Raw genomic sequence first — 24781 nt, 5'->3', positions numbered from 1 at the left:
CCCAGTGACTGGCAAGGAAAGGGGTACCTCACACCTATGGCCACTAGGAACTGGATTCTGCCAACAACCTGAATCCCTTAGCCGTGGCTTCTTTTCAAAGCTTCCAGGTAAGAGGCTAGCCTGGCTGACACCTGGGCTTCAGCGTGGTGAGATCCTAAGCAGGAAGCTCGCTGAGCCCACCTGGACTCCGCCATCTAGCCTTCTTCCTACAGAACTATAAGCTAATAGATGGAGTTTTAAGCCTGTGGTGATTTGTTACACAGAAAACTAATACAAAGAATGATTATTTGAATCAAGGCCTAACTGACTGCAAAGCTTGTACTCTTTTTCCCTCATTAAGGAGGGAAGAAACTGCTCTGGTTTTGATCATTTTGAGCCACATGCGGTACCAAGCCTGTGTTTGCGTAAGTAGTTTGCTAGTTATTAATAAAGGGGAAGGGGCAAAGGGGATCAGACATTGTCAAGCATAGTCAACCAGGGAGCATAAGCCTGCCTGCTTCACCAGAAAGGCACAGCTTCACACACTCCCCGGGGAAACACTGGTCCCTTCCTGGCAGCTGACTGGGGGGAGGGACAGAACAATAAGGGAGGAGGTCAGCACATGCGCAATACGAGCGAAAATGGCAACCTAGAGGCCTGTCAGTCTAGCCTGGGAAAAGAACAAATTGGTTAGGAGGTAGATCCATCAGAAGCCTGCAAAAACTTGGGAAGTTTGACTGATTATTTTGAAAAAAGCGCTGGGTACATCCAAAGCCCAAATTAATATAAAAAGCTTTACAAAGAAGCCCCTTCTCTCCCCTCCCCCTTTCTCTAACACATGCTCATTTTGTAGCTGTCATGCAGGTCTAGCAGCCATCTGGGGCCCACAGCAGACCGCACAGGCTCCAAAGAACTAAGCTTTAATATGGCACAGAATCTCTGGACACTGGCCCTATTTCTGGCCCTGATGAAGACAAAACTGGACTTTTTCCATGGTGGGATAAACAAAGATAAGATAAGGGGCACCCAGGGAAGCCTTTTATTTCCACCCTAATAAACCTTTCCACCAGACCACATTTTCCCATGCGTAAGTCTCCCAAAATGCTTTGCTCGCAACCCCATGAAAGAGCCCGTTTCTACTGGCAGTACCTGGAGCAGACCACAGAACAAAGGGACATGTCCCGGCCTCAAGTGGCTTGCAGAGTGACTGCCATGAAGACAAGTCATTGCACCACAGTAAGACTTGACCCAGCATAGTGAAAGCTCAAAGAGTTACGGGACCAGTGGTAAGACGTGTTTTTGGTTTTTTTCCCCTTCTTTGGCCTCTTTCTATATTTTCCAGGTTTTCTATAGCAGAGAAGGCCAGACATCCCACATCAAATGATTCACATAAAGCTTGCAGTTCTTGAGAATCTAAGCTGGTTTTCATTGATTTCAGCAAGCTGTGCCTAATTTTAATTCAAAAGAATAATGTTATCAACAGCCTATCCAATCTGCTGTGTATCTTAGACTCAAGCATTAAAACTGAACCCGATGAAGATATTCGCTGTGAGTCATGGGGGCAATAGTTTGGGGGCTTTGTGATGCTTGGGGGTGAGGCCTGGTGTGTGACCCCTGGGGTCTGGCCATGCCCCGCCCTCCCCACCTTTATATCTTGTCTGTATATTCTTCAGCCTCAGCATTGTGGACAAGAATCTCAGAGCTGTTTGGAATGACTGAAACCAACAATTAGAAACAAACACAGAAGTAAAAGCATCAAGAAGCTTGTCAATGGTTGGACAAACCCGTGGTGGTCAGAAAGCTTTCTGGGTAATTAAACTAGAGCATCAGAGGATGACGATAAGAACAGCGCAGAGAGGGAGCCGATTAGATACTGGCCCAGGGCAGACACTTGTTCATCAGTGTATTTTCCTTTATTGACCTCCAAAACATTCTGCATCAAAATGCAGTTGTGACATCTTTCCCCCTCATTTTACTATGAAAAGCAAGCTGGCAACGTCGTCAGGGGACAGACAAACGTCAGTGATGCGGGCCTTTACCCAAGTGCAGACGCCGCCCTCCCCCTCTCCCTAGAGTGGCCACCATTCCCCTGGCTCTGCTGCCCTGTCCCAAGGCTGTGATGACTCGGCAGGTTTCTAAGAGGAGGTTGCAGTATCTGCCTCATTTGGGAGGAAGAGGGGGAGACAAGGACCGGGGACACCAATGAGCCTAGAAATCCAATCCCCAATCTAACTGAATTGCAAGGGATTGTTTCTCTTTATTTATATCCATCTCTTTCCCCCACATGCCAAGTTTCAGTTTCTCGAACATAATAACTACATTTATTATTACAAAAACCATTTGCCGGTACACTATGCCCACTACTTCATATACTATCTCCATTCAAAACTATTCAGCAAGGAGAGGCTGTTAGGCTCATTTTATTGAGGCTCAGAGACCTCATGCAAGCCTATCTAATAAGTGGCAGGACCAGAACTGCAACCCTGGTACGGCATTCCCAAAACTCCTTCAACGATTCCCGTCCAGGGTCCCCCTTAAACTGGAGCTGCCCCAGCCTCTCCCAGGACAAGCAACGCTCCCTGGACTGTGAATTCAATGAAATGAGAGTGCTCAGCAACCACTGGCACCATGATTTCTGCCTGTTCCGTCCATTCTCTAATCCCTCCTCCCTGCAGGGCTGGATCGCTGAGCTGGGGACAGGGACCCCCCCCCCGCCTTTCTCCCTAAAAGCTGTAGTCAGGGAAGCTCTCCACCAGTCAGCAGGTTACCTGGTAGAATGAGGGTCTCAAACACACAACCTCAGGGCCAGATCTTTGGAAGAAATGAGATCAGAGCAGATGAGACCTCCTGAATCTATCTTTTGATGGAGATACATGTACTAGAAACATTCTCTTACCTTTACTGGGCAACAAGAAATCCAGCAGCAGCAAGAGTGATACTAAACAGACACCCACCCTCTGCCCTCACTCGGTGTTGGGGTGAGATGGGAGGCTATGGGAGGGCACCAGATCTTCTGGTTTTAAAAAAATCTGCATTTCTACTTATTATTATTATTGTTATTGTTACTATTTTAATCCTTGCCCAAGGATATGTTTACTGATTTTAGAGAGAGAAGAAGCGGGAGTGGGGACGGGGTGGGTGGGGGCGGGGAGAGAGAGAGAGAAACACAGATCAGTTGTCTTCTGTATGCATCCCGATGGGGAATCAAACCTGCAACTCGGGTAACGTGCCCTGACTAGGAATCGAACCTGCAACCTTTTAGTGCACAGATGACACTCCAACCAACTGAGCCACACAGCCAGCGCTGAATTTTTATTTTAAAATAAAAATTTTACATGGTGGCAACTGATGCAAATCTGTGCAGACCAAACAATAGTATCCATGGTTACACAGAGCCCCCCAGACCCTCGCATGGAGACCCTGCATGAAGAATCTGATGCCTTCCGGTGACTTCTGATCACTGACTTGTAAAAGCTTTATTTCTATAGGCAAATGGGGAGGGATGGTGGCCCAGCAGCAAGTGCCCTTGGCAACATACCGCGAGTGGCCAGGCCTTCTTGGTGAGGCACCCAACCTGGCTCTGGGACCCCATCGTAGAAACAAAGCGCTCAGTCTTCCAAATCCTACAAGTGGCTCTGGACTTGAAGTCATTTCAATCAAGAGGGGCGAGTGCCCGAGGCAGGCGTGCTGGAACCAGGGCCGCCGGCGTTGGCCTGGGCCTCCAGCTAGACAAGAGTCAGGCTGCGCTAGCGACTGTGCAGGCCTCAGAGCGGCCCTGCCATCTCCTCCTCCCGTGCCTCAGGCAATGCCCCTCAGCAGCTCGGCACCCCCAAACCTCACAACTGGATGTGACTTGCTCACAGGGCCAGGCACAGCCAAGGCTGAGTTCGGAAGTTACTTCCCACCACAGTAATCCACATACAAATTTTCTGGATCCTCTCTCAACCGAAAGCAAATTAGGCAATCAGTTTAACCACCTGCTGAAGGTGAACCCACAGGCTTGCTGACAACCTGGCAGGTAGAGCGGCTCTGACATGGTCTCAGGGCTGAGAGGCCCCATAAGAGCCTCCCACCTGCCTGCAGGTGCGGGGAACACGCCCCGCAGCCGCCTCAAAGCCAAGGGCAGTTCTGGGGGCAGGAAGAAGGCAGAGAGTTTATACGCTCTAAGGAGAATCATTTTCCACCCCGCCCTAGCTTCTGTGCAAAGAAACATGATCTAGAAACCAAGAAGGGAGGGCCGTCCAGCCCACCTCGGAAGCTCCCCTGCCCCCCATGAGCCTCGGGGGAGCCTGGAGCACAGCAGTAGGGCAGTGAGAACACTGGGCAGAGAAAGAGCTCCGGGGAACAATGGCCTCTGCCCGGCCCCCCAAGACATAATGTATATTCTCCAGGGGGTGACATGAAGTTACTCTTTCTGATAATAATTAGAGAGCAGGGTCAGTTGGGCACTGAGGTCACTCCCAGGCTGTGACAATTAAACTGCTGGTTCTGTTGTCCGTAGGTGGGGTGCCCTGTCCCCTCCGCGGCTGGCAGTGGCTGGCGTCACAGGCCAGGCGGGGTAGCAAATGGTGTCATCCTGGGACTTACCAGCAGACACGGGGCTGCCTGGGGTCTATACTTAGAAACTGTGCCGAGAGCCATCCACGCTCACCGTGGTCAGTCAGCTGGACAGCGGCAATGTCAGAGGCACTACAAAGCCTGTGTATGGGCCACATGGCAGCTCAAGCTGGCACACAGGTGAAGGCCAGGCTGAAGAAAGACCAAGCAGCAAACCCAAACTTTGTATATCTATTTAGCTTTCTAGTCCTAGAGGATAGAATGGATCAGTAAAGTTAGTAGCTGCCCCAATCTGTGTTGCTAGCATTCAAGGTCCATTTGCAGGACCTGGACTTCTGGGGCGTGCGGGCAGAGGCTTCCACCAGGTTCCCTGGCTGCAGGTTCATTCAAGGGCCAGGGTCCTTCACCATAGATGCTTCCCTGGGAACTGGTCATGCCCAAGGCCAGAGGTGGACTCCCAGAACTCTGTGCATGGTGATGCAGGACCTACGCGCCTCTGTGGGGACAGGGCCCAAAGCGGGGCTGGGAGAGGACAGAGAGAACAAGGAGATTTCTATGACAGCTCAGGCTGGGAGCCCACATGCTTCCCAGTTGGCAGGGGAGCACCTGACAGATGTTCCTTCCTTCCTGCTCCGCACTGCTGGGGCCGAGGGAGAGGGTGGGGGGAGACTCGGGTAATGGTTGGGTATTCTGGGAGGCACAGGAGGGGCTGAGGTGGTGAGGGCCTGGGTCAGGCAGCCTCCTAGGGTTTCCACGGAGATCAGCAGACAGCTTGGGGACACTGGCCTTGCCAGTCAGGGGGTCTGCACCCAGCCTCTTTACTCTCCCAGCCTGGGGAACAAGGAGAAGCCCCTCCTGGGAGAAGTCAGGTGCTTCCTGCAAGCCTTCTCTCCGCCACCTCTCCGCGGGCCAGCGCAGTGAGGGAAGGGTCACATTCGGGCCTCGGAACCTGCTTGACCCTGGGTCAGTCCCTGTTCCTCTCCGGGCTTTGATGTAATCATTTATGTAATAAGTGGGTTTGGCTAGATCAGATCTATGGCTCTCAACCCTGGAACTACCGGGGGTTGGGGGGCACGGGCAGGGAGGAACTTTAAAAAAATCCTGATGCCCGGGCCCCACCTCAAACCAACCAAATCAGAATTTCTGGGGGTGGGGACGGTGAGGGCAGACAGGCTACTGAGTCTGAAGTCTGGCTAAATAACCCAGGACAGAAAGGGTCTCAGAGTGCCCAGGGCAGATGGTGGGTCTGGCCGGGTGGGGCTGCACTCTGGGGCTTGACCTCCTGCCGGTCCTCTCAGGAGGCCCACACTCTGTCAGCTCAACCCTAGCCCGGCCCGAGGGCACAGACGTCCCAGGAGATGCTTCCCTCCCTCCCTCCCACAAGGCAGGGTGGGGGCCCACACAGTGGGGTGCCTGGCTGGAATCTTCAGGGAGCAGTTGTCTTTGGCCTGTGTGTTGGTACGTCTGGGCTTGAGACCCCAGACAGTGCGGTGGTGATGAGACCAGGTGTGGAGGTTGAGGGATGCAGGTTAAAGGGGAGGAGCTGAGGACGGGCCAAGGGAGGGTGAGTGATGAGCACTAATTCTGCATTTCCTGGGAGCCAGGCACTAAGCAGGTGAATAGAAGAGGTCAGCATAGGCAATCTCCATAACATCCTGAGATGGCTGCTGAAGCTCAGAAAGGGCAGGTAACTTGCTCAAGGCCACACAGCTCAGCTGGTGAGTCAGAGGCATGGCCATCTCTGCCTAGTCCCAGCCAGCCAGCCCTGCCTGCACTGGTGCCCACTTCTTTGCTCTGTAAAACGTGCGCTTTTTCCCAGGTAGAGCCTACCTGGCGTCATAGGTCACATCTGGCTTTCCCTGCCCTGCCCCCACGCAGCTGAATCGAGCTCCAGCCGTGGGATTAAGGGCGGCGGCAGGCCTCTCACGGGGTCTTCTCTCTACAGCCCTTCTTAAATCCCCTCAGCCGGGCTGCTGGGTGCCCCTGAATGCCAGTCCTGCCCCCTGGAGGAGATGGGTACTTTCTACCTCTGCCTGAGACCAGCTCCCCAGATTCTGGCGGCACCTGCTGTCACCGCCATCACCCCGGGGGCCTGGCCCTGCTCCCTGGGAGAGCTTGTCCTATAGCTGCCTCCCGGGCCCCCTTCTTTCCCTTATAAACCCTGAGGTACCTCGTGCAGGAATTGGCAGGAATGGTTTCTCTGAACAGGCCGGGGAGTGAACATATTCAGCTTGGCGGGCCATATGGTCTCTGTCACAACCAGCTCTGCCAGCAGAGCGCCACACAGCCACAGGCAGCACGTAAACAGATTGGGTGTGGCTGAGCTCCAATAAAATTTTTAGTATGGAAACTGAAACTTGAATTTCATTTAATTTCCACATGCCATGAAATTCTTTTCTTTTTTGTTCCTTACCAGTTAAAAAATGTGAAAACCATTCTTAGTGCACAGGGCTGCACAAAAAACTGGCGGTGGTGGGATGTGGCCCAGGGGCCATAGCGGGGCATCCCTGTCTAGCAGGTCATTCATTCGGCCACTCAACAAACACACAGTGCCCAGGTTGGGCTCCATCTCCTGGTGGCCCTGGGCCACGCTACCCCTTCCTTCCCGGCCTCCCGCTGTGCGGACGTGTTTCACCCTGCCCAGCCCCCAGCACACTATCAGCAGGAGGGGGACACAGAGGAAGACGCTCTGAGGCTGCCTGCATTTTGTCACCTTTCTCTGTGGCACCAACACACATTTCCAAAACTGCTGCTCCAGGCTGCTTTCTGAAAATGGCCAGACACGCCCAGCATTAGAGAAACACACACGCATCCCGGTTTGGGGGCTGCGTGCTTCCCCCAATATATGCTACTCCCCAAATGGAGAGAGGAGATGGGTGGGCTTCTACCGGGGGTTCCCCACATCCAGAATGTTTGCTGATTATGGAAGGAAAACCCCACTATTGTTCCCCAGACTCCACAATAAAACTCAAGTCAAAAATGGGATACTCTAAAACAAACAAAAAAGATTGGGGTCAGAGTAGGGCTGGGAAAGGCTTACCAGCAGCCAAAGGACAACACTAACCCTCGGTGGTGCTTGGCTTCTGGGGAACAGGCAAATGGCAAGGTCCCCCTCCTGCCCGAGGAGGTGGTGTGGGGGGGCCGGAGCTGAGCGAGCAGCGGGTCAGAGGCCCTTCAGCACCCAGCCCTGCTCCAGGACAGTGCTTCCCTAGAGCTGCACCCGCCACCCCCACTGCCCGGTGTTCCTGGGTGACCAGCAGGTGAGAAGAGGACGAGCAGGGTAGCAGTGGGGACACAGGCCAGGCCGGCAGGTGGGTGATGAGGGAGGGTGAAGGTATGCTGAGCCATTGCGACAGGGACACTTCTGAGAGGGAAAGGAGGAGCCGTGCGTAACTGCCCTGGGACAGTAGCCCTAAACTGGGACTGTCTCAGGCGCAAGCTGGGAGGCCTGACAACCCTACACAGAAGGGGGAGAGAACAGGGTTTGGCTTGGACGTATGCGACCTGAGGGTAAAGGCACTGACAGAAATAAAAAGGGGTCCTTGGATGTGGCCACGCCTGCAGCCATCTTTGTGGCTTGCTGGTCCCCAAGTTCTCCCCTGTCCACTTCTCCCATGTTCAGTCACACTTAGAGAGAGGATGCCCAGACAAGTTGGCTCCGTCTCCCTCTCCTGCCTCCTCCATATCCACAGAGCGAGAGCTCTGAGTTTGGTCGGTGAGGCCAGTCCTCCAGACAGTGCGCAGACTGGCCAATGGGCCTCAGGCAGTGGTGTCACTTGGGCCCTGACACGTGCCTGGCCCCAGTGTTGGGGTCTAGAGGGCCCCCCTGGGAGCCAGGAACCAAATCAGAGATCCATTCACCACAGGGGCCTGCCCCAGCGTTCAGCATGTGGTCTGTCCTTTTGGGTTGTTTGTCTGTCCCGGTGGGGGACACATCGGGCAGCAGGAAGTGAGCCCAGAGCTGAAGACCTGAGACCCGGGCTGCTCCACCCAAGGACAAGGACCCCATTATTGCGGAGCTATCACCATGGGTGTCTAACCAGACAGCCAGCATCTCCCAGGAGTTCCCAGAGGCAGGCAGCCCCTCTCTGGAGTTTTTCAGAAACACTATAAACAGCTCCTGCCCCACAGCAGCCATGGGAGCCTGACGGGGCCCGACAGAGCCCGGAGTGGATGGCCAGGACTCAGGCCAGGGAGGCCTTTGCCAGAGTCACCAGGGTCTGAGGGCGTGAAAGGGGCCAAAGGCTATTCATGAGCGAACAGGAGAGAAACCCTTCCTCTGCCGAGGTCAAAGGCAGAGTTTGAAAGAGCCTTAGACACAATCTAGCCCAACGCTCACTTTGCAGAGGAAACCAGGGCCCTGCCAGTGACCAACACCAGGATACACCCTGCCCCTACAGAACTCACAGTGGGTATTCCTTACCCAGATACAAAGGGTTTATTCTTGCCAGGTTTCCTGAGCTGCTCTAAGAGGCGAGCCGGGGGAAGACCTCCCTGAGGCCTGCCCTGACAATCACGTCCACGGGCACTGGCCCAAGGGATGCCAAGCCATGTGCTCGGCTCATGGGTCCAGAGCCCTGTGAAGTCCAGAAGCCATGGGGTTCCGGGCTCACGGCCTCACTCGGAGCCTGGCAAGTCCCTGATGTTTCGGTGGCTCAAAAGATGGCAGATAGGCAGAAATCCTCAACACCATGCTCTTGCCTACCCCTACCCATGTCCCTTTTCTTCTTTTTGAAAAGAAGCAGCAATTCCCACATCACTAGCTACACCCAAACACCCAGGTTCAGAGACGGGGCCTACGCCCACCCAGGGCTGTGGCGCACGCATTCTTATTCGGCTTCTCGACATGCTTCCTCTTTCCACAACCAGTCTAATCATAAAAATAGCAACCACTGGTACTACTGCAACCCATGAAGTGGCCTGGCCACAACTGCTTGGTGGCTAAGGAAAGAGAGCTAAGGAAAGTGAGGTTCAGAGAGATTAAGTTACTCGCTTGAGACACAGCAAGTGTGCGACGGTGCCTGGATTGGACGCTGGTCCATGCCACTCCAAAGTTACCGCTCACGCCTCTACACCATTTGGCCTCCCTGGCCTGGTTGACCAGAAGTACTGACAGGCAGGGCTGGGTCTGCCTGTACAACCTCAGTTTCTTGAGTTCCCTGCAAAAGGACTAGGTTCAAAACAATGCGTGTATGCTCTATTCGAATCAAAAGCACAAACAGGCCAAAAAAGATTCAACCATTCACTAGAAGGATGGGAAAGAAATATTTCAGGAAGATTCTGCTAGTTCCCCAACCACCTGACCACAAGAAAGGGGGTGAAATAGTGAAATGGAAGTCACATTCTACCCCAACAGGCAGATTTCTTCAGTGAGCAAAGCAAGGACTCACACAAAGCGCAGACAAAGGTACCCATTCCAGGGACTCCTGGGAAGGCTGCCTGCTCCCAGGCCCCAGCGCCTACCTCGCTGCCCTGCGGCCCGGGCTGGTCCAGGCCTCGTGCTTCTCGCAGCACCACAGGCGGCGGGGTCCCCGTGCCCCTGGCAACCCTGGCCGTCACCCAGCTCCACAGGCAGTGCATGGTGAGGGGCTCGAGCCCAGGGTCCCCGGAAGCCCCGGCCCCTTGTGCCGTGTCTCAGGGAAGGACAAGGCAGGGAGAGTTTTTGTTTTCATGACTGTATGAACAGTCACTGCAGCCAAAAATAGTCTGTGCCTGGGAGCTGGGGAGTCAGCACATACCTCTCGGAGCAGGTGCTGGGTGTGAGGCGCGCAGGCTCCAGCGGGCTTCACTGCAGGGGGCCAGGGACCTGGGCGCCCAGGATACCGGGCCACAAACAGAGAGGGTTTTCCCTGCCTTGCTGTCCCCTGAGTCAACATGGAGCACTATCATTTCTATCCTCCCCGTGAATCAACTGGGGAACCCCCACCCCCACATTCACTTGCAGCTCTCACGCATTTGGGACTGGGTGGTTTGGATGCCCATGAGAATTGCCATGCAAACTGCTGGCTATCAAAACTCACAGGATTGTACACCAAAAACAGTGAATTTTTACTATATGTAAATGAAAAAAATGTAAAAAGTTAAGGGGCTGGCTACCAGTGGCTGGTGGGGTTGTGGGGGGATTTTTTTTTTAAACTTCTCTATATTTTCAAATCCTCCTACAGTGAACATTTGTAATTAGATTTACAAAATGTCACTTTAAAATAAAATTTTGAAAAAGGATGCCCTGACCAGTGTGGCTCAGTGGACTGAACACCAGCCTGTGAACTGAAGGGTCGCCGGTCCAATTCCAGTCAGGGCACATGTCTGGGATGTGGGCCAGGTCCCCGGTTAGGGGTGTGCAAGAGGCAGCCAATCGGTCAATGTCTCTCTCACACATTGGTGATTCTCTCCCTCTCTTCCCCTCTCTCTAAAAAATAAAGAAATAAAATCTTAAAAACAAATAAATAAAGGAAAGATGCTCAGGCATCACAGAGGGAATGTGCGACGTGGTCCTATTTATGAGAATTTAAAGTGTGTGTTTCATGACCCCAGTTTTGGAGCCACACTTTCTGGATATAAATCCTGGCTCTATCACCTATCATCTAGGGGACCTCTGGTAAGTGACATTGTCCCTAGTTTCTCTGTCTCTACTGTATCCAGGGGATAAAAGCATTGCCTCCTACTACGACTAAACATTTGTGTTTCTCCAAAACTCACACGCTGAAACCTAATCCCACTGTGATGGCAACTGAAGGCGGGCCTTTGGGAGGTGATTAGGACATGAGGGTGGAGTGCTCATGAGTGGGATTGGTGCCCTGGGAAGAGACCCCAGAGAGCTGCCGGGCCCCTTCCACCACGTGAAAAGACAGCAAGAAGATGGCCACCTATCTCAGGAAGTAGGTCATCAACAGAAACCGAATCTGCTGGCACCTTGGTCTTGAACTTCTCAGCCTTCAAAACTGTGAGAAATACATTTCTGTTGTTTACAAGCCATCTGCTCTGTGGTGTTTTTGTTACAGTGGCCTGAAGGGACTAAGACACCTTCTCACAGGGTTTCTGGGAGGACGGCCTGAGATACTCCATCCACAGCTCGGTTCCAGGCATCTTGGGAACACTAACTAAAGAAATATAGCACAAATTCATGAATGAACTAAATTTAAAAAAAAAGAAGAAAATGGGGGGGGGGGGTGAGACCCCAAACCAACAAACAAAGAAGGCTGACTGGAAGGAAATACACCAAAATGTTTGCAGCGTTTCCTCTGAATGGTTAAGATTACTGGACAGACCATCAATAAACAGTAGTATTATTGTTTAATTTCTGTACTTTTCACATTTTGAAAATGGACATATGTATAAATCACTGGATATTAAGAAAAAAATAAAAGGTCAAGAAGCAATGATTATCTCTATACAGGATTACAGATGACTTATTTTCTTTGCTTTTCTGTACTTTTTAAGTTAAGTATTTATTACTTTCATAGTGAAGAAAATGAAAAAACAAAAACTGAGGGATAAGCTCACTTACTATAGTCTAGAAACATAATCTCTGCTTACCCCCCCGCGCCCTGCGCCACGCGCCCCGGGGCCTGGGCCTTGGACACACCATCTCTGAGCCTGAGGCACTTCAGTTCCCACACAGACACACCGAGTTCTGGTCAAAGATGGGAATGGGGCACAATGGTCACTCCTGAAACACCCAGGGGAAAGGCAGGTGACCCGTCCCCACGGAGAGCCCATAGTGAGGGTGGGGGTGGGGAGCTGCAGTAGCAACTGTTTTTGCTATCTGAGGGAGAGACAGCATTTGTGCATGACTCTTCATCTATCAGCAGGGCTCTTTTTCCTCCAGGAGCCCATTTCCTGGGTGCAGGGGGCTCTGACCCCTCAGGCCCTCTACCAGGTTCCACTGAACCCATAACCCAGTTTGAGCCAACTGAAGCTCTCCATCTTCCTAGCCCTATGATTGCTTCTGATGTGCGCACATGACCAAAGCTAAGCCAATCAGAGCCTTCCCTGGAATTTTTCAGCTTCCATTCTAGCAAGTTCATAAGCAAGTACTACTACTACTATACTGGAAGGAAGTGAGGTTTAGTGGCTGCTGCCCTTCATGCCTGCCAGGTGGAAGGGGTCTATCCAAGAGGTATACCCTAAGAGCATCACCTGAGCCCATGCATCCAGCCTGCACTGGACATCTGTTCCCTAAACTGATAGAAGTCTTGTTCTGCTCAGGTCAGCTGGTATTAGAACTTGTCATGGAAAAGTTCTAACTAGTAGGAGAATATAGTAGCTTTTACTCAGTAGGTCATACTATGTGTAGTCAAGTCATAGTTCACTCAGCAAGTCATACATGTGAACCCCCCATCTCTTTATCCACCCATCCAATCAACAGACAGTTACTAAATACCAGCTGTGTGCCAGGAACTTTCCTTAGCACTGGGCTCCAACAGTGAACAAAACATATAGTCTTTTTCCTTAGGGAGCTGATCTTCTAAATAGGAAACACAGAATAAGAAAAAACATTCCAAAGTAACTAAAATATGTAATTGAAATTTGTGAATAAGTGTGAAAAAGGAAACAGCATGCCTAGATAAAGTGGTGCGTGTAAGTGGCATCTAATTTTAGACATGGAGGCCTCTCTGAAGAGCTGACTTCTAAGCTCCTGTCAGAGGGGGAAGGCGCTAATGTGAGGGTATAGAAATTTCCAGGCAGAGGAAAAAGAACACACAAAGGCCCTGGGCTATTACAGGAAACAACCTGGCGTGTTCTCAAACAAGGGGAAGAGAGAGGAGGGGCAGGAGACAACGTAGAAGGAGGCAGACACCAAATATGTCAAAGCCTTGAAGGTAACGATGGGGGGTTTGAGTTTTATGCTGAGTGCAATAAGACACTGATGAAGGACTGTACTCAGAAAAGTGAGATAATGATCACATTGGGGTTTTCAGAAGAATCACTGCTGGCTCATGAAAAATGACATAAAGGAGAGGGCAAGAGAGTAGATACAGATTACACTGTAGGTGCTACTGCACAAGTCCGTGCAGTAGTAGGGTTAGGGAGGTGGCAGTGGTAAAAAGGGGGCACAGACTTGGGATATATATTTGGAAATACACCTCATGGGATTTGCCAGTCAACTGAATGTGGAGGTTGAGGAAGCAGAAGGAATCAGAAATGACTCGTCAGTTTCTAACTAGAGCAACTGGCAGAGGAGTAAACAGGCTCAGTCAGAGGCAAGGGACTTGCCCATGATCACAGCACTGCAAGTGGCAAAGTTAAAATTCCATCTGCCTCCCAACACCAGGTTCTGGGCTAATTCCAGGGGTAATGCTCTTAAGCAATCTTGTTTTCTAATCTTGCTGCCTGCCCAAAGGTATACGGCTGGCAGCAAGGGCCAGGGAAATGTATGTGTTGATTTCTTTAAAAAAGAAGGGTAATGAGAAAAGACTTTTGCTTTATAATAATTAAAACAGCGTAGTGTTGACAGAGAAATTTCCCAATATCTAGCTCATTGGATCTGTTCTAGAGCAATCTTGCCTTTGAAGCAGGCAGTCCCTGGAGGACGGGCAGAATACAAGCTGCCAGCCCAGGAGCTAGGTCGTCCAGGGGAGGTTCGGGTACATAGGAAGCCAAAGCCACACAGGCTTGCTCAAGTCTAGCCCATCACCGACAGAAACCAGAGGTGGCTCAGGAACCCTAGATTTCAGCAGGTCATCGGCAACCCAAACACCTCCCCCAGAGATCCTTGTAATTCAGACTCCATGACCCCAGATGAGAGCTCCTGAGATACGTTGGCCCAAGACACCAAACTCTCTGGATGATCTTATTTGAACTAAGTCATTGAATGAACACACCTACTCTATGCCAAAGCATGGAACACAACAGCCAGGTCCCTGCCGGTGTGGCACTTCCAGTCTCATAAATTTTCACTGGACCAGGCAGCTCAGAAATCCAAGGAGTGAGAAGATGGGCTCACCTTTCAACAGTGCCAGCTAGTACAGGGCTAAGCGGAACAGCCGTGCTCCTGATTTTTCAGATTTCTAGAAACCAGGGGCACCCCTACTCACAAAGCTGAAAACATGGCACTTTGGCTCAGGATCAGAAAAATGAATCCCTTCATTAACTGGAGAGAGTGATGTATGCAAGTTCCATAAGGACAGGAACTGAGGTGCAATGCCTAGAATAGTACCTGGCACACAATAGGCAGTAAATACCTGTACCGAGTGAGAGCATGACTGGACCAATAGGAAAAAACAGGAACTGGTCCTCAGCTGTGTCTTGCCCTGGCTCATCTTTTCCTCCCACTGGGCCGTCGGCTGGCATTGTGGTTGTTTGCAAATGTGTGCATCCCCTCCCCACCCGCCCCCCCCCGTAAGCGCCCCAGGGCAGATTGCATTCTGTTCATAATAATTCCTCTGTGATGATTAATCTGAGTACAAAGTAAGGGATCAATGGGTGTAGAATAAATAGATTTAAAGGAAGGAAGGAAGGAGGGGGTGAGAAAAGGAAGGAGGACAGAGGGAGGGAGGGAGAGGAAGAAAGAAAAGGCGGGGGGGCGGGGGGGGGAAGGAGAAGGGGAGGAGAATGAGGAGGGGAAAGGGAGAGTGAGAGAATGCTCAATTCAATTATACAACTATATAAGGTAGCCCCAGGCTGGGCTATTCTGGGTAAGATGTCAGACGACAAAATCCTGTAGGCAGATAAGCCTGGCTTTGGAGTCACAAGGACATGAGTTTGAATCTCGGCCCAGCTATCAGCTAGTTGTGTGATGCTCACATGTCATTGAACATCTCTGAGCCTTCACCTGCTTAGCTATAAAATGGGGGTCATGGTGTCTTCCCCACCTCACATGTAAGGATTATACAGGATGATGCATACCAGCTTGCAGTTTGCCCCCTTCCCTCCATACCCCAACCTCAGCTCTCCTCCTGGCTGGCCAGGTTACACCGGCACACCGGTCCACCGCCCAGGCCTCCGCCTCCCCATCCTAAGCGGGGAGAGCTCTTAGGATTCCCCCTGGGATGGTGCTGAGAGCGCAATTCCTCAGTCCAAGGCAGCCCCGACCACAGATCTCCGGGGTGTGTGCCATAGTCTGAGGAGGCTCCCAGGTGCCAAAGAGCGAGGCTGTCGTAAGTTTGGCCACTGGCTCCCAAAGGGACAAGGTGGGACAAGAGGAAGAGGGATGGGAAGGAGCAGCCAGGAACTAGGCAGCAGGGTTCATGTGATTTAAGCTGTACCCAGGAGTCCAATACCAGTTCATTTTTCTGGTTGAATATCACAGGCCTCCTGCTTGGGACAGCCTGCACTCGGGACCCAACGGAGCGCAGACCCCACCCAGGCAATGGGAAGCCAGGAGAGTAGCAGAGGTCAGGCACCATTCTTCCCCACCCCCAAGAGGAGGCCTGATTTTAAATGTGGGGATGCAAAGATAGAAAAAAGGGGAAAGAGAAACTTGCCCAGTCAGAGCCACAACAAAAATCCCTTACCGGACCCACCTCCATCTTCTGTTTCAAATAACGCCGCCAGCAGATCTGACTTGGGACCCTGCACCCCTGGCTCCAGCCCTGGAGTCGCAGCTGTGTGGCACCCACCTCTGCCTGCTAGAGCTGATCCCAGCCAGTGCTTGCCACTTCCTTTAACAACTTCCAACAGGGAAACTGCTAAAGAAAAAATATGGCTCCATGCCAGCAGGCTCTGAAATCATTTCCCCAGCTGCAGCCAGAACATGAAGCGGTGATTTTTTTGGTTTTTAACCCATGGAAGTGGGGCGTGGAAATAGTCCCTGCGTGCCTTTGGATGGCTAGGGAGGGGGAAGGGGCCAGGCCTCTAAACTCACCCTCCTGCTCTCTCAGCAGTCGGCCCCTCGGCGGGGCCCTCCAACCCTGCAGGCGGCCCGCCTGTCCCCACGATGAATCGGGCCTTCTCACTCCTAGGAGTCTGATTTTCCTTAAAACAATTCTACATCTCTCTCTTTCTCTCACCACCCCCCGCCCCGCCCCCAACACACACACTTCAGTGATATCCCAGACGAAACCCCAACCCCTGCGCTTTCCGTGAACCCACCTATGACCTCTCCCGCTTCTCCCAGACCAGGCCCTTTCAAGCCCTGGGGATCTTTGCAGGTCCTGTTCCCTCCACCTGGCCTGCTCGTCCCCTTCCTGCCAGGCGCCCTCCGGCTCCCAGGGAAGCCCCCCCGGAAAGGTCCTTCTTTGCCCACCAGGCGGAGTTCGCCTGCTTGCTCCCACAGACCCCACATGGTGCCAGCTCTCTACAAGGGCGTTTCACCCCAGCCTGCGACCCCCTGGGGCCGGGGAGTGTCTTCCGCACCCTAAGTCACAGCACAGGGCCCCACCAGGGCAGGCTCCAGACCTGCACTGTCCACAGCACGTATCTATTTAAGTTACATTTCCTAAGGAAAAAATTCAAATCTTGGTTTCTCAGTCACACTATGCATATTTCAAATGCTCCACGGCCACATGTGGCTGGTGGCTATCATGGGAGACGGAAGAGTACAGAACGTTTCTATCAACACAGAAAGTTCCATTGGACAACGTCTCTCTGGACCAAGGTCTGACAGCTGGGTAAACGTATGAAGGCACCTCCCAAGTTATCTGTCTCCACCATCCCTGGAAGAGGGGATGAAGGAGGAAGCAAAGTCACCCGTGTCAGAAGCACCGCAGCGGCTCGGGAGCTGCAGAGGGCTGAGCTCTGGCTCCGCGGGCAAGGGAATCAAGGGCACAGACAGGGTCCCTTCGTCCGCCCCGGAAACCAGGAAGTACAACCACCGCCCTGCAGCCACTTCCACAACCATCCCCTCTTCATTCTGCAGAAAGGCATTATTTCCTGGAAACTTCGTGACCGCAAACCAGTGACCACAATCTAAAGCCAAAAGCTGGAATAATATTTACGTAACCCTAGAGACACGGACCCCAGGAAAACAATACTGAAAAGGAAGAAGATTTATCCACACACATCTGGCTACACGCACCTATAATGCGTGTATTTTCCAGAGAGGAAAACCAGGGCCCCAGTCCGGGAGCCGCAAAGGGTCAAGATCAGCAGAGAACTCACTGAAGTGGCTGAGGGCACAAATCCCACCACATGAACACCGTCCCCAGAGGCCTTGGGGAGCAGCCCTGGGTAAACCGTCGAGTATCAACTGCACCAATCCTGGGGCCCTTCAGCGCTGAGAGCTCAGCAAAGGAAAACTGTCAGACTTCATGGATTTGGATACCTTCCCCCAAACACCGAATCAAAAAAAGGACAGATGGAGAGGAGACCCTGTTTTAAAGCCTGGCACCTCCAGCCTCCATTCCATGGCGACTTTCAGGCACCCCTTCACCCAGCCAACACTTGCCAAAGGCTCCCGTAGGCAGGGGCCGTGCTGCTGGGCACACAGCCTCTTCTGGGCACAGGCCTGTTTCTCTCTAAGCCTCTGTGTGTGCAGGTGGCACCCCTCAAGCACAGTCCTACCTAATAAAAGTAGCCTGAAGAAATCTTACCTCTCACTAGTCTACGGTTAAAGAAGAGTGGGACGGATTCGTATGGACTAACACAGAGATGAGATTAAGACTAACACTTGCAAGAATGATTTCTGCTCTTATGATCCCATTTTAGCAACTGTAACAAAAAAGGGAAACAAATTTATATGTAAATAAAAACAATGTAGCATCCTAGACTGGATTCTAGAACAGAAAGAGGACATTAAGTGACCCAAACAAACAGATTTTAGAGTTTTGTTAACAATAGTGTATCAATGTTGTGTTCTTCGTTTTGACAAATGTACCCTGGTCATGTAAAATGTTAATCCTAGGGCAAGTGGGTGAAGGTGTGAAGGGTTTATAGGGGAATTCTACTAATTCTCCAAACTTTCTACAAACCTACAACTTTCCCCAAACAAAATCATTATTTAAGAAATAAATAATGGGCCCTGGCTGGTGTTACTAAGTGGACTGAGCACTAGCCTGGGAACAAAAGGGTCACTGGTTTGATTCCCAGTCAGGGCACAGGTTGCAGCCAGGTCCCCAGTAGGGGGCGTATGAGAGGCGATCACACACTGATGATTCTCTCCCTCTCTTTGTCCCTCCCTTCCCGTCTGACTATAAATAAATAAATAAATAGATAAATAAATAAATATTTTTTTTAAGGAAATAAATAATGGTTTAGACTTGGGTTCGCAAGTCCAAGGAGTCTATCTCTAAGGTCCACTTTGGAAAGGCATGGGTTTTTATGCTGCTTGGAACTTTGGTTTCTGAAATTTGCACTTGTCTTTGATGAGTGGAACCACTTTTGCCTGAAAGCACACGGGATCCATCAGGGCCTAGGGCGAGTAGGGTAGGGTGGGCTTTAGTGGGAGTCCAAACAACTGTCTGGGTTAAAAAAGCGGATAAAACAGAATCACGCCCTGGGGCCGGCCTTGAGGCCTGTGCCAGGAGCCCTCTAACTCCAGGCCAGGGCGGGTCTCCAGACCTGCAAGGAGAAACACAAACAAGGAGCAAGCGGAGCCCCGAGCCTGCTCCCTCTCCCCGGTTAGCGGGAGCTGGGATTACTGAAGGAAACAGCCCTCCTTCCATCCTTCAGGAAACTCTGGCCCACGCGAGAACCAATGTGAGACTTGAGGGAAAGAAGCAGAGCAATCTTTAGGGAGGGATCTGGAGAGTTTGTTTGGAAAAAAAAGTTGCAACATCCAAGCAATGATTCCTTGTGGTTCTTAAAATCAGGCAGAAAGCTGCTCGCTGCCCCCTACCCCTAGCACCCTCGACAGCCACCCCCTCCTACTGGTGAGGACAGTAAAGAGGCCCTAGTGTGGCCCTTGGGACCCCCCTGGGTAGGAGGCACGCACTTGGCCCAGCTCCAGTCGGTCCTATGTGCGCCCCTGTCTTAAGCTCTGGGCCGACTCCCACTGCCTCTTGATTCAGAAGGTCGCCTCAGGCCAGCCCTGTTCCCTGCCCCCTACTCACTCCCTCCGCCTCATTCACTCCCCACCAGGGAATAACAGCAGCTGAGGAAGATGGGGGGGGAGGGGGAATTCCCTTAATGCTCCCTCCTCCACCCCAGCAAACACCACGGCACCTCTAAGCACTTGAGCCCACGACCGCCTCGGCAGGCCAGCAAGCAGCACGTGGGTCTTCTCTCATTTTACAGAAAAGAAAACTGAGGCTTAGGGAGGTAAAAGAGTTTGGCCAGGTTCCCAGAGCCAGGACAAGAACTGGGAGAGAGAAGCGCTGAGGGCGAGGGCTCAGGGAGTCCGGTGTGGAGGGAGTCCGGTGTGGAGGACGCCCGGCTCTGCTCCTCACAGCCCCGAGGTCCTGGGCCAGTCAGGACAGCCCGCAGGGCCCAGGCTCCGCGACTGTGAAGTGGCAGGTGTGGTACTTGCTCCCAGCAGTGGTAGGACAACCAGATGAAATGATGCATGTAGAGTATGGAGCAAGACACAGGATGTGCTCTGCACAGGCCAGCTCTAAGGCACGCACAGGCGCTGAAGGGCGCTGGGAGCCCGCTGCAGTCAAGGTGCTACCCAAAACCAGGCGACAGAGGCCTCCCAGCGAGGGCCTGGTTGGACTCCTGGAAAGCAACACCCCTTAATGAAAAAGGGGCGTCGGTATGGTCAGAATGGGAGGGTCAAAGAGGCCCCAGGACTCCCTGCGGCCCTGGCCTGCCCCAGGCTTCCTGAAGGAGGCCTCTCCCTGGCCACAGGCTGATTCACGGGCAGCTGGGCACAGAGGGAAGGTGGATCTCTGGGGCTCTGGTCCCTCCCATGGCCTTTCTTGCAGGACTGTTAAAGCCGGGCCTTGGGGTCACCTGTGTCATCACCCACTCAGGACCAAACCCTTGACTCCTGGGGACATCCATCATGTTATGATGAGAGTCATCCTTCCTCTCCCCGCCCTTCCTCCCTCTCAAACAAGCAATGGCCACATCAGGCCCAGTACTCAATGAGGGTTTGGTGGCAAACAATCCAGAGAAGGCAGGTCCCTGTCTCACGGAACTTGTATTCCAGTGGGAGGGTAGGCAGACCAAATAGAACAAATAAGTTAGATAAACGCCACAAAGCGGTCATTGTCCTTAAGAAAATCAGCCAAGGTGCACTGGTGGAGAACAAAGGGTGGGAGCGAGCCTTAGATCAGATCATCAGGGCAGACTGCTCAGAGGAGGTGACAATGGACCCAGCACTAAAATGATGTCCACGGGCTCAGCCAGGGAAATGCACTCCAGGGAGAGGAAGAGCAAGTGTAAAGGTCGGACCAGAGAGAGCAAAGGGGGTGCTAAGCGAGATGAGAGGGCAGAGAGACGAGCAGAGGCCGAACCATGTGAGGTATCTGGTGTTTATTTGGAAAAAAAATGGGAGCACTGCAAAATGATGTGATCCAATTTACGTTTCTTAGTGGGCACTCTGGCTGCTGTGTGGACAATGGAATGAAGGAGTAAATGATAAAGCAGGGAGACAGCTAAGGGGCTGCTGCAGGAGCCTGGGCAAAAGAGGATGGTGGCCTAGACCATGGTGCTGGAGACAGAGAGAGTTGGACAGGGCTGCAGCGTGTCTTGGGGCAGAGCCCACAGGGCTCACTACAGGACTGCACGTGTGAGTGAGGTCAAGGGGTGAATCATGGATGGCCTCCGGGTTTGTGAGTGGCTGGGTGCATGGTGCTGCCATGCTCTGACATGGGAAGAAGAGTGGGAAGAAAACGTGCCTGGAGGTATGGCGGGGAAGAACAAGAGCTCTGCTTGAAACCCGTTAGATTCAGAGCCGCCTCGCGACCTCCAACTCACTGGAGAGGTCACTGGGCAGCTGGAGACGTTCCTGCTGTCTCACCCCGCCCCCTCCCCATTCCCACAGAGCTCTCTGCTCAGACCCTGCCCCAGTCCTCCACGCCGGGCAGCATCCTGGCTCCCAAACCACCTCATCTTTCGGGCTCTGCTGCCCGCCTGACCCCTGCATTCAAATGAGCTTGCCTCTCATTTACCACCCAGCTCTGATGCATCCCTCCTGATTGGTGATTGAAACATCACCTGATTCAGTATCTGCTATGCCTCTGAGACTGGCTGGAAGACCCCTGTCCCAGCCGCGACCATGGGGCTTCCTGGGGCCAAAGAGCCCCTGCAGCTGGCCTCCCTGCTACTGGCTGCTACCCCGGGCACACCTGCCTCTCCCGCACACTTCAGCTCTCTGGACCTCCTAGGGAAATCCTTCAAGGAGCTACGTCATCTGCCAAAGATGTGTTAGGCCTAAGAAAGGAAGTGAGAAGGCACATGTTTGGAGTCCAGCGGGCCCGGGTCTGAACCGTCCCTACTGCTAGCTCAGGGACTCTCGCAGAGCCCCGTGGCCCCTCTCAGCCGGGTGGTCCTCATCTGTCAAGCAGGGATGATGCTGATGAGATGCTGGTCAACTCACTGTCCTTGTGGGGCCCCGGTGTCCTCAACTGTAAGCGACAGACAGGAGTGTGGAAAAAGCTGCTTCCCACCTCTGAGCTCTTAAAGGAGGGAGGAGTAGATACTGAGGTTACACTGGGGGCTAAAGGGACCATCCAATGCTTCATAGTCTCCAGGTCCATCATTGTAAACTTGTCATCAGGGATGAGCCACTACATGTTTGGATCTCCTTTCCTGGAAACTGTTAGGCAGGCCGGTGGCCAAGGAGATGGATGGAGAGATGAAGCTCATTATCCATATTACGTGTGTGTATGCACGTAACTTAATAATGCTCAAGGAAACTCCATCTCACAAAGCAGTTTCCCTCCACCTTCACATCGGCCACCTCCTTTCTGCTAGCCTCTTAAAGGCTGGAGTATGCCATGCCACCAACACGAGGGCCACTGGGGCCGAGGCCCCTGTGGACCCCACTCACTGCCCCCCTCCCCTGCCAGGACAGGAACCTTTTATGTTCCTATCACTTCCTCCTCAGGAATCTCTGCTAAGGAAAATCCCTAAATATACAAATAGCTTCATAAATAGTATTAACCACGGTGTATATATAATAACCAATGACTAGAATTAACCTCTACCTGGTAAAACTCGATCACATACATCAATCAGACATTATACAGCCACTTAAAAAAAGAGGGGGGTAATAACTAAGTGTGGAAATATGGGGAAAACATCCAGATTAGCATATCAAATAAGGAAAATATAACAATGTTTCTTTAGGACGGTTTAAACCAGTGTTGTCCAATAGAAATATATTGCAAGCCACATACTTACATTTTAATTTTTGAGTAGCCACATTTTAAAAAGTAAAAATTAATCACATTTTATTTAACTTAATATATCCAAAACAGTGCCATCACATATATGAAATAGAAAAAGTTATTAAATATTTTCCTTTCTTTTTTCTGTACCAAATCTTAAGAACTCAGCACATCTTTAAGTGACAACACATCTCGCTGCGGGCTTGCTCCACACCAAGTAGTAACAGCCACAGTGGCTGGTAACTGCCTCACGAGGCTGCATGGGTCTAACCCATTAGAAATTTTTAAAAGACTTAAACAATAGGGGAAAAAAATGACTAGAAAGAAAAATCAAAATCTTAATGACCACAGACTTTCTCTGAGTGGTAGAAATATGAATGTGATTTTTCCTTCCTCTTCCTGTTTTCTAAAGTAGTCTACATACAATGAATTCATATACTTTTAAAACAGTAGCAAGAGTCAATCCTTTTAATTTTAGAAGAAAGGGATAAAAGGCCTGACTGGGCGGACTGCACTTGACACGCACTGACTGATCACGCCCCACGAGAGCGGCCTGGGCCCGACACCAGGCAGAGGGCGCGCGCACCCTGCAAACTGGCCGACCGCTGGTTAGCGGCTGGGTGGGTGGCTTGGCCAGAGGGGTAGGAAGAGGAACAAAGGAGGGGAAAGAGTATGCTACAGCAGTTACAAGAGAAAGTTAAACTCAGACCCTTGCTATTTCCAAATCTTAAAGCTATCACTTACTAGCCGTATGATTTTAAATAAGTAAGTAATTTAACCATTCTGTGCTTTAATTTTTTCAAGTATAAAATAGCAATAGTGTTAGTAATGCCTTCACAGGGTTTTGTGAGAATTAAGTGAGATTATCTCTACAAAGTGTTTAAGTACAGTGTCTGTCGCATGGCCAATGTTTCCAGAAATGTTGGATGCTGTCCTTATGGTGAACCAATAAGCCACCGGCATGGCCAGGCTGTCTGGCTCATAAAACAATGGCACCCAGGACACAAGCCGGAGCCACATTTACCCTATGTCCCTCTTGCTGCTGCCCCACCCCCATCCCTTTCCCGAGAGTAGACAGCGCTGTCCCTCCGTCGTAGTCACAGTGGAGCTGTCCTTGGGTTTGCGTGTGGTCCCTTCGCCTGACCCATCCCATACCCCAGGCCCTGACCCCAGCCCCCATGGCCCGCGTACCTGCACCACCTCTGGCCTCACATTGAAGGTGTACAGCCAGTCACTGAAGCGAGGGTAGCTGTTGAGCTCTGAGGTCCTCTCACCAGGAGCCACGCTCAGCTTGCACTGCCGTTGCTTGCAAATGTACCGGACCAGCTTCACCTGCAAGAAGCCCAGAGAAGAAAAGGCGGTTCACTTGGGGCACATACACGTGGCCACCCTGAGCACACTGTAAGGAAGCTGTGGCAAAACATCAGCCTGCTGGATTCTCCTTTGCTGCCATTCGGACAGTGCTGAAGAGGGGAGGGAAGAGAGGAGAAGGGTCTGGGAGAGCCAGCAGGAAACCTGGAGAGCCGCCCATAACCCTCTACCCCACCCAGGGACAGCTGACACTGCCTCAGCCGCAGGGACCATGATCCTCAGAGAGTAACGGGCAAGGCTGGTCAGAACAGAGAAGGACTTCCTGCTGGAGCGCGGGAGGTTGCACTGGGGGAGAGGGTTAGCATCGACGACACAAAAGATGCGAGGGTTTGAGGATGATCAGTGACCCTCCATTTAGGAGGCACCCAGCCTAGAATCAGACAGCCTGGGTTGGGATCTGGGGGCTCAGGTACCCCCTAGCCCTGTGGCCTTAGACAAGTTACTTAACACCACACCCCTAGAAAAGCCTCAGTTTCTTCCTCCAGAAAATGAGGATAATAATAGAACCTGCCTCTCAGGGAGGCTGAGAAAAAATAACACACTCAGTGTGTGCCTGGCCTCCGCTGCGTGCGGGCCACGCCTACAGGGCTGTGGCAGTATTATTAGCAAGGGTCCGTGACTTGGGTCCAACAACAGGCTTTCAGGGCCCACACCCTGAAATGTATGCAAATTTCAGACATGTGAGTCTGTGCATTTTCCAGGGGAAGAGTGCCCACAGC

General features: G+C 51.9%; 1 protein-coding gene across 2 annotated transcripts in view; it reads right to left on the bottom strand.

Annotated features, from left to right (window-relative positions):
* The window catches only part of KSR1 (kinase suppressor of ras 1), a 152336-nt gene that overhangs the window by 42981 nt on the left and 84574 nt on the right, over window positions 1-24781 (bottom strand). For both annotated transcript variants that reach the window (XM_054573186.1, XM_054573188.1), the window contains exon 2: window positions 23883-24023. In XM_054573186.1, coding sequence (XP_054429161.1) covers window positions 23883-24023 — 141 coding nt within the window. The remainder of the gene's footprint in view (window positions 1-23882; window positions 24024-24781) is intronic.

Source organism: Pteronotus mesoamericanus, unplaced genomic scaffold (assembly GCF_021234165.1).
Source record: "Pteronotus mesoamericanus isolate MK-2021 breed Mesoamerican mustached bat unplaced genomic scaffold, CSHL_Meso_final contig_246, whole genome shotgun sequence".
Classification (NCBI taxonomy): Eukaryota; Metazoa; Chordata; class Mammalia; order Chiroptera; family Mormoopidae; genus Pteronotus; species Pteronotus mesoamericanus.
The sequence above is the reverse complement of the archived record's forward strand: the minus strand, read 5'-3'. Positions and strand labels throughout refer to the sequence as shown.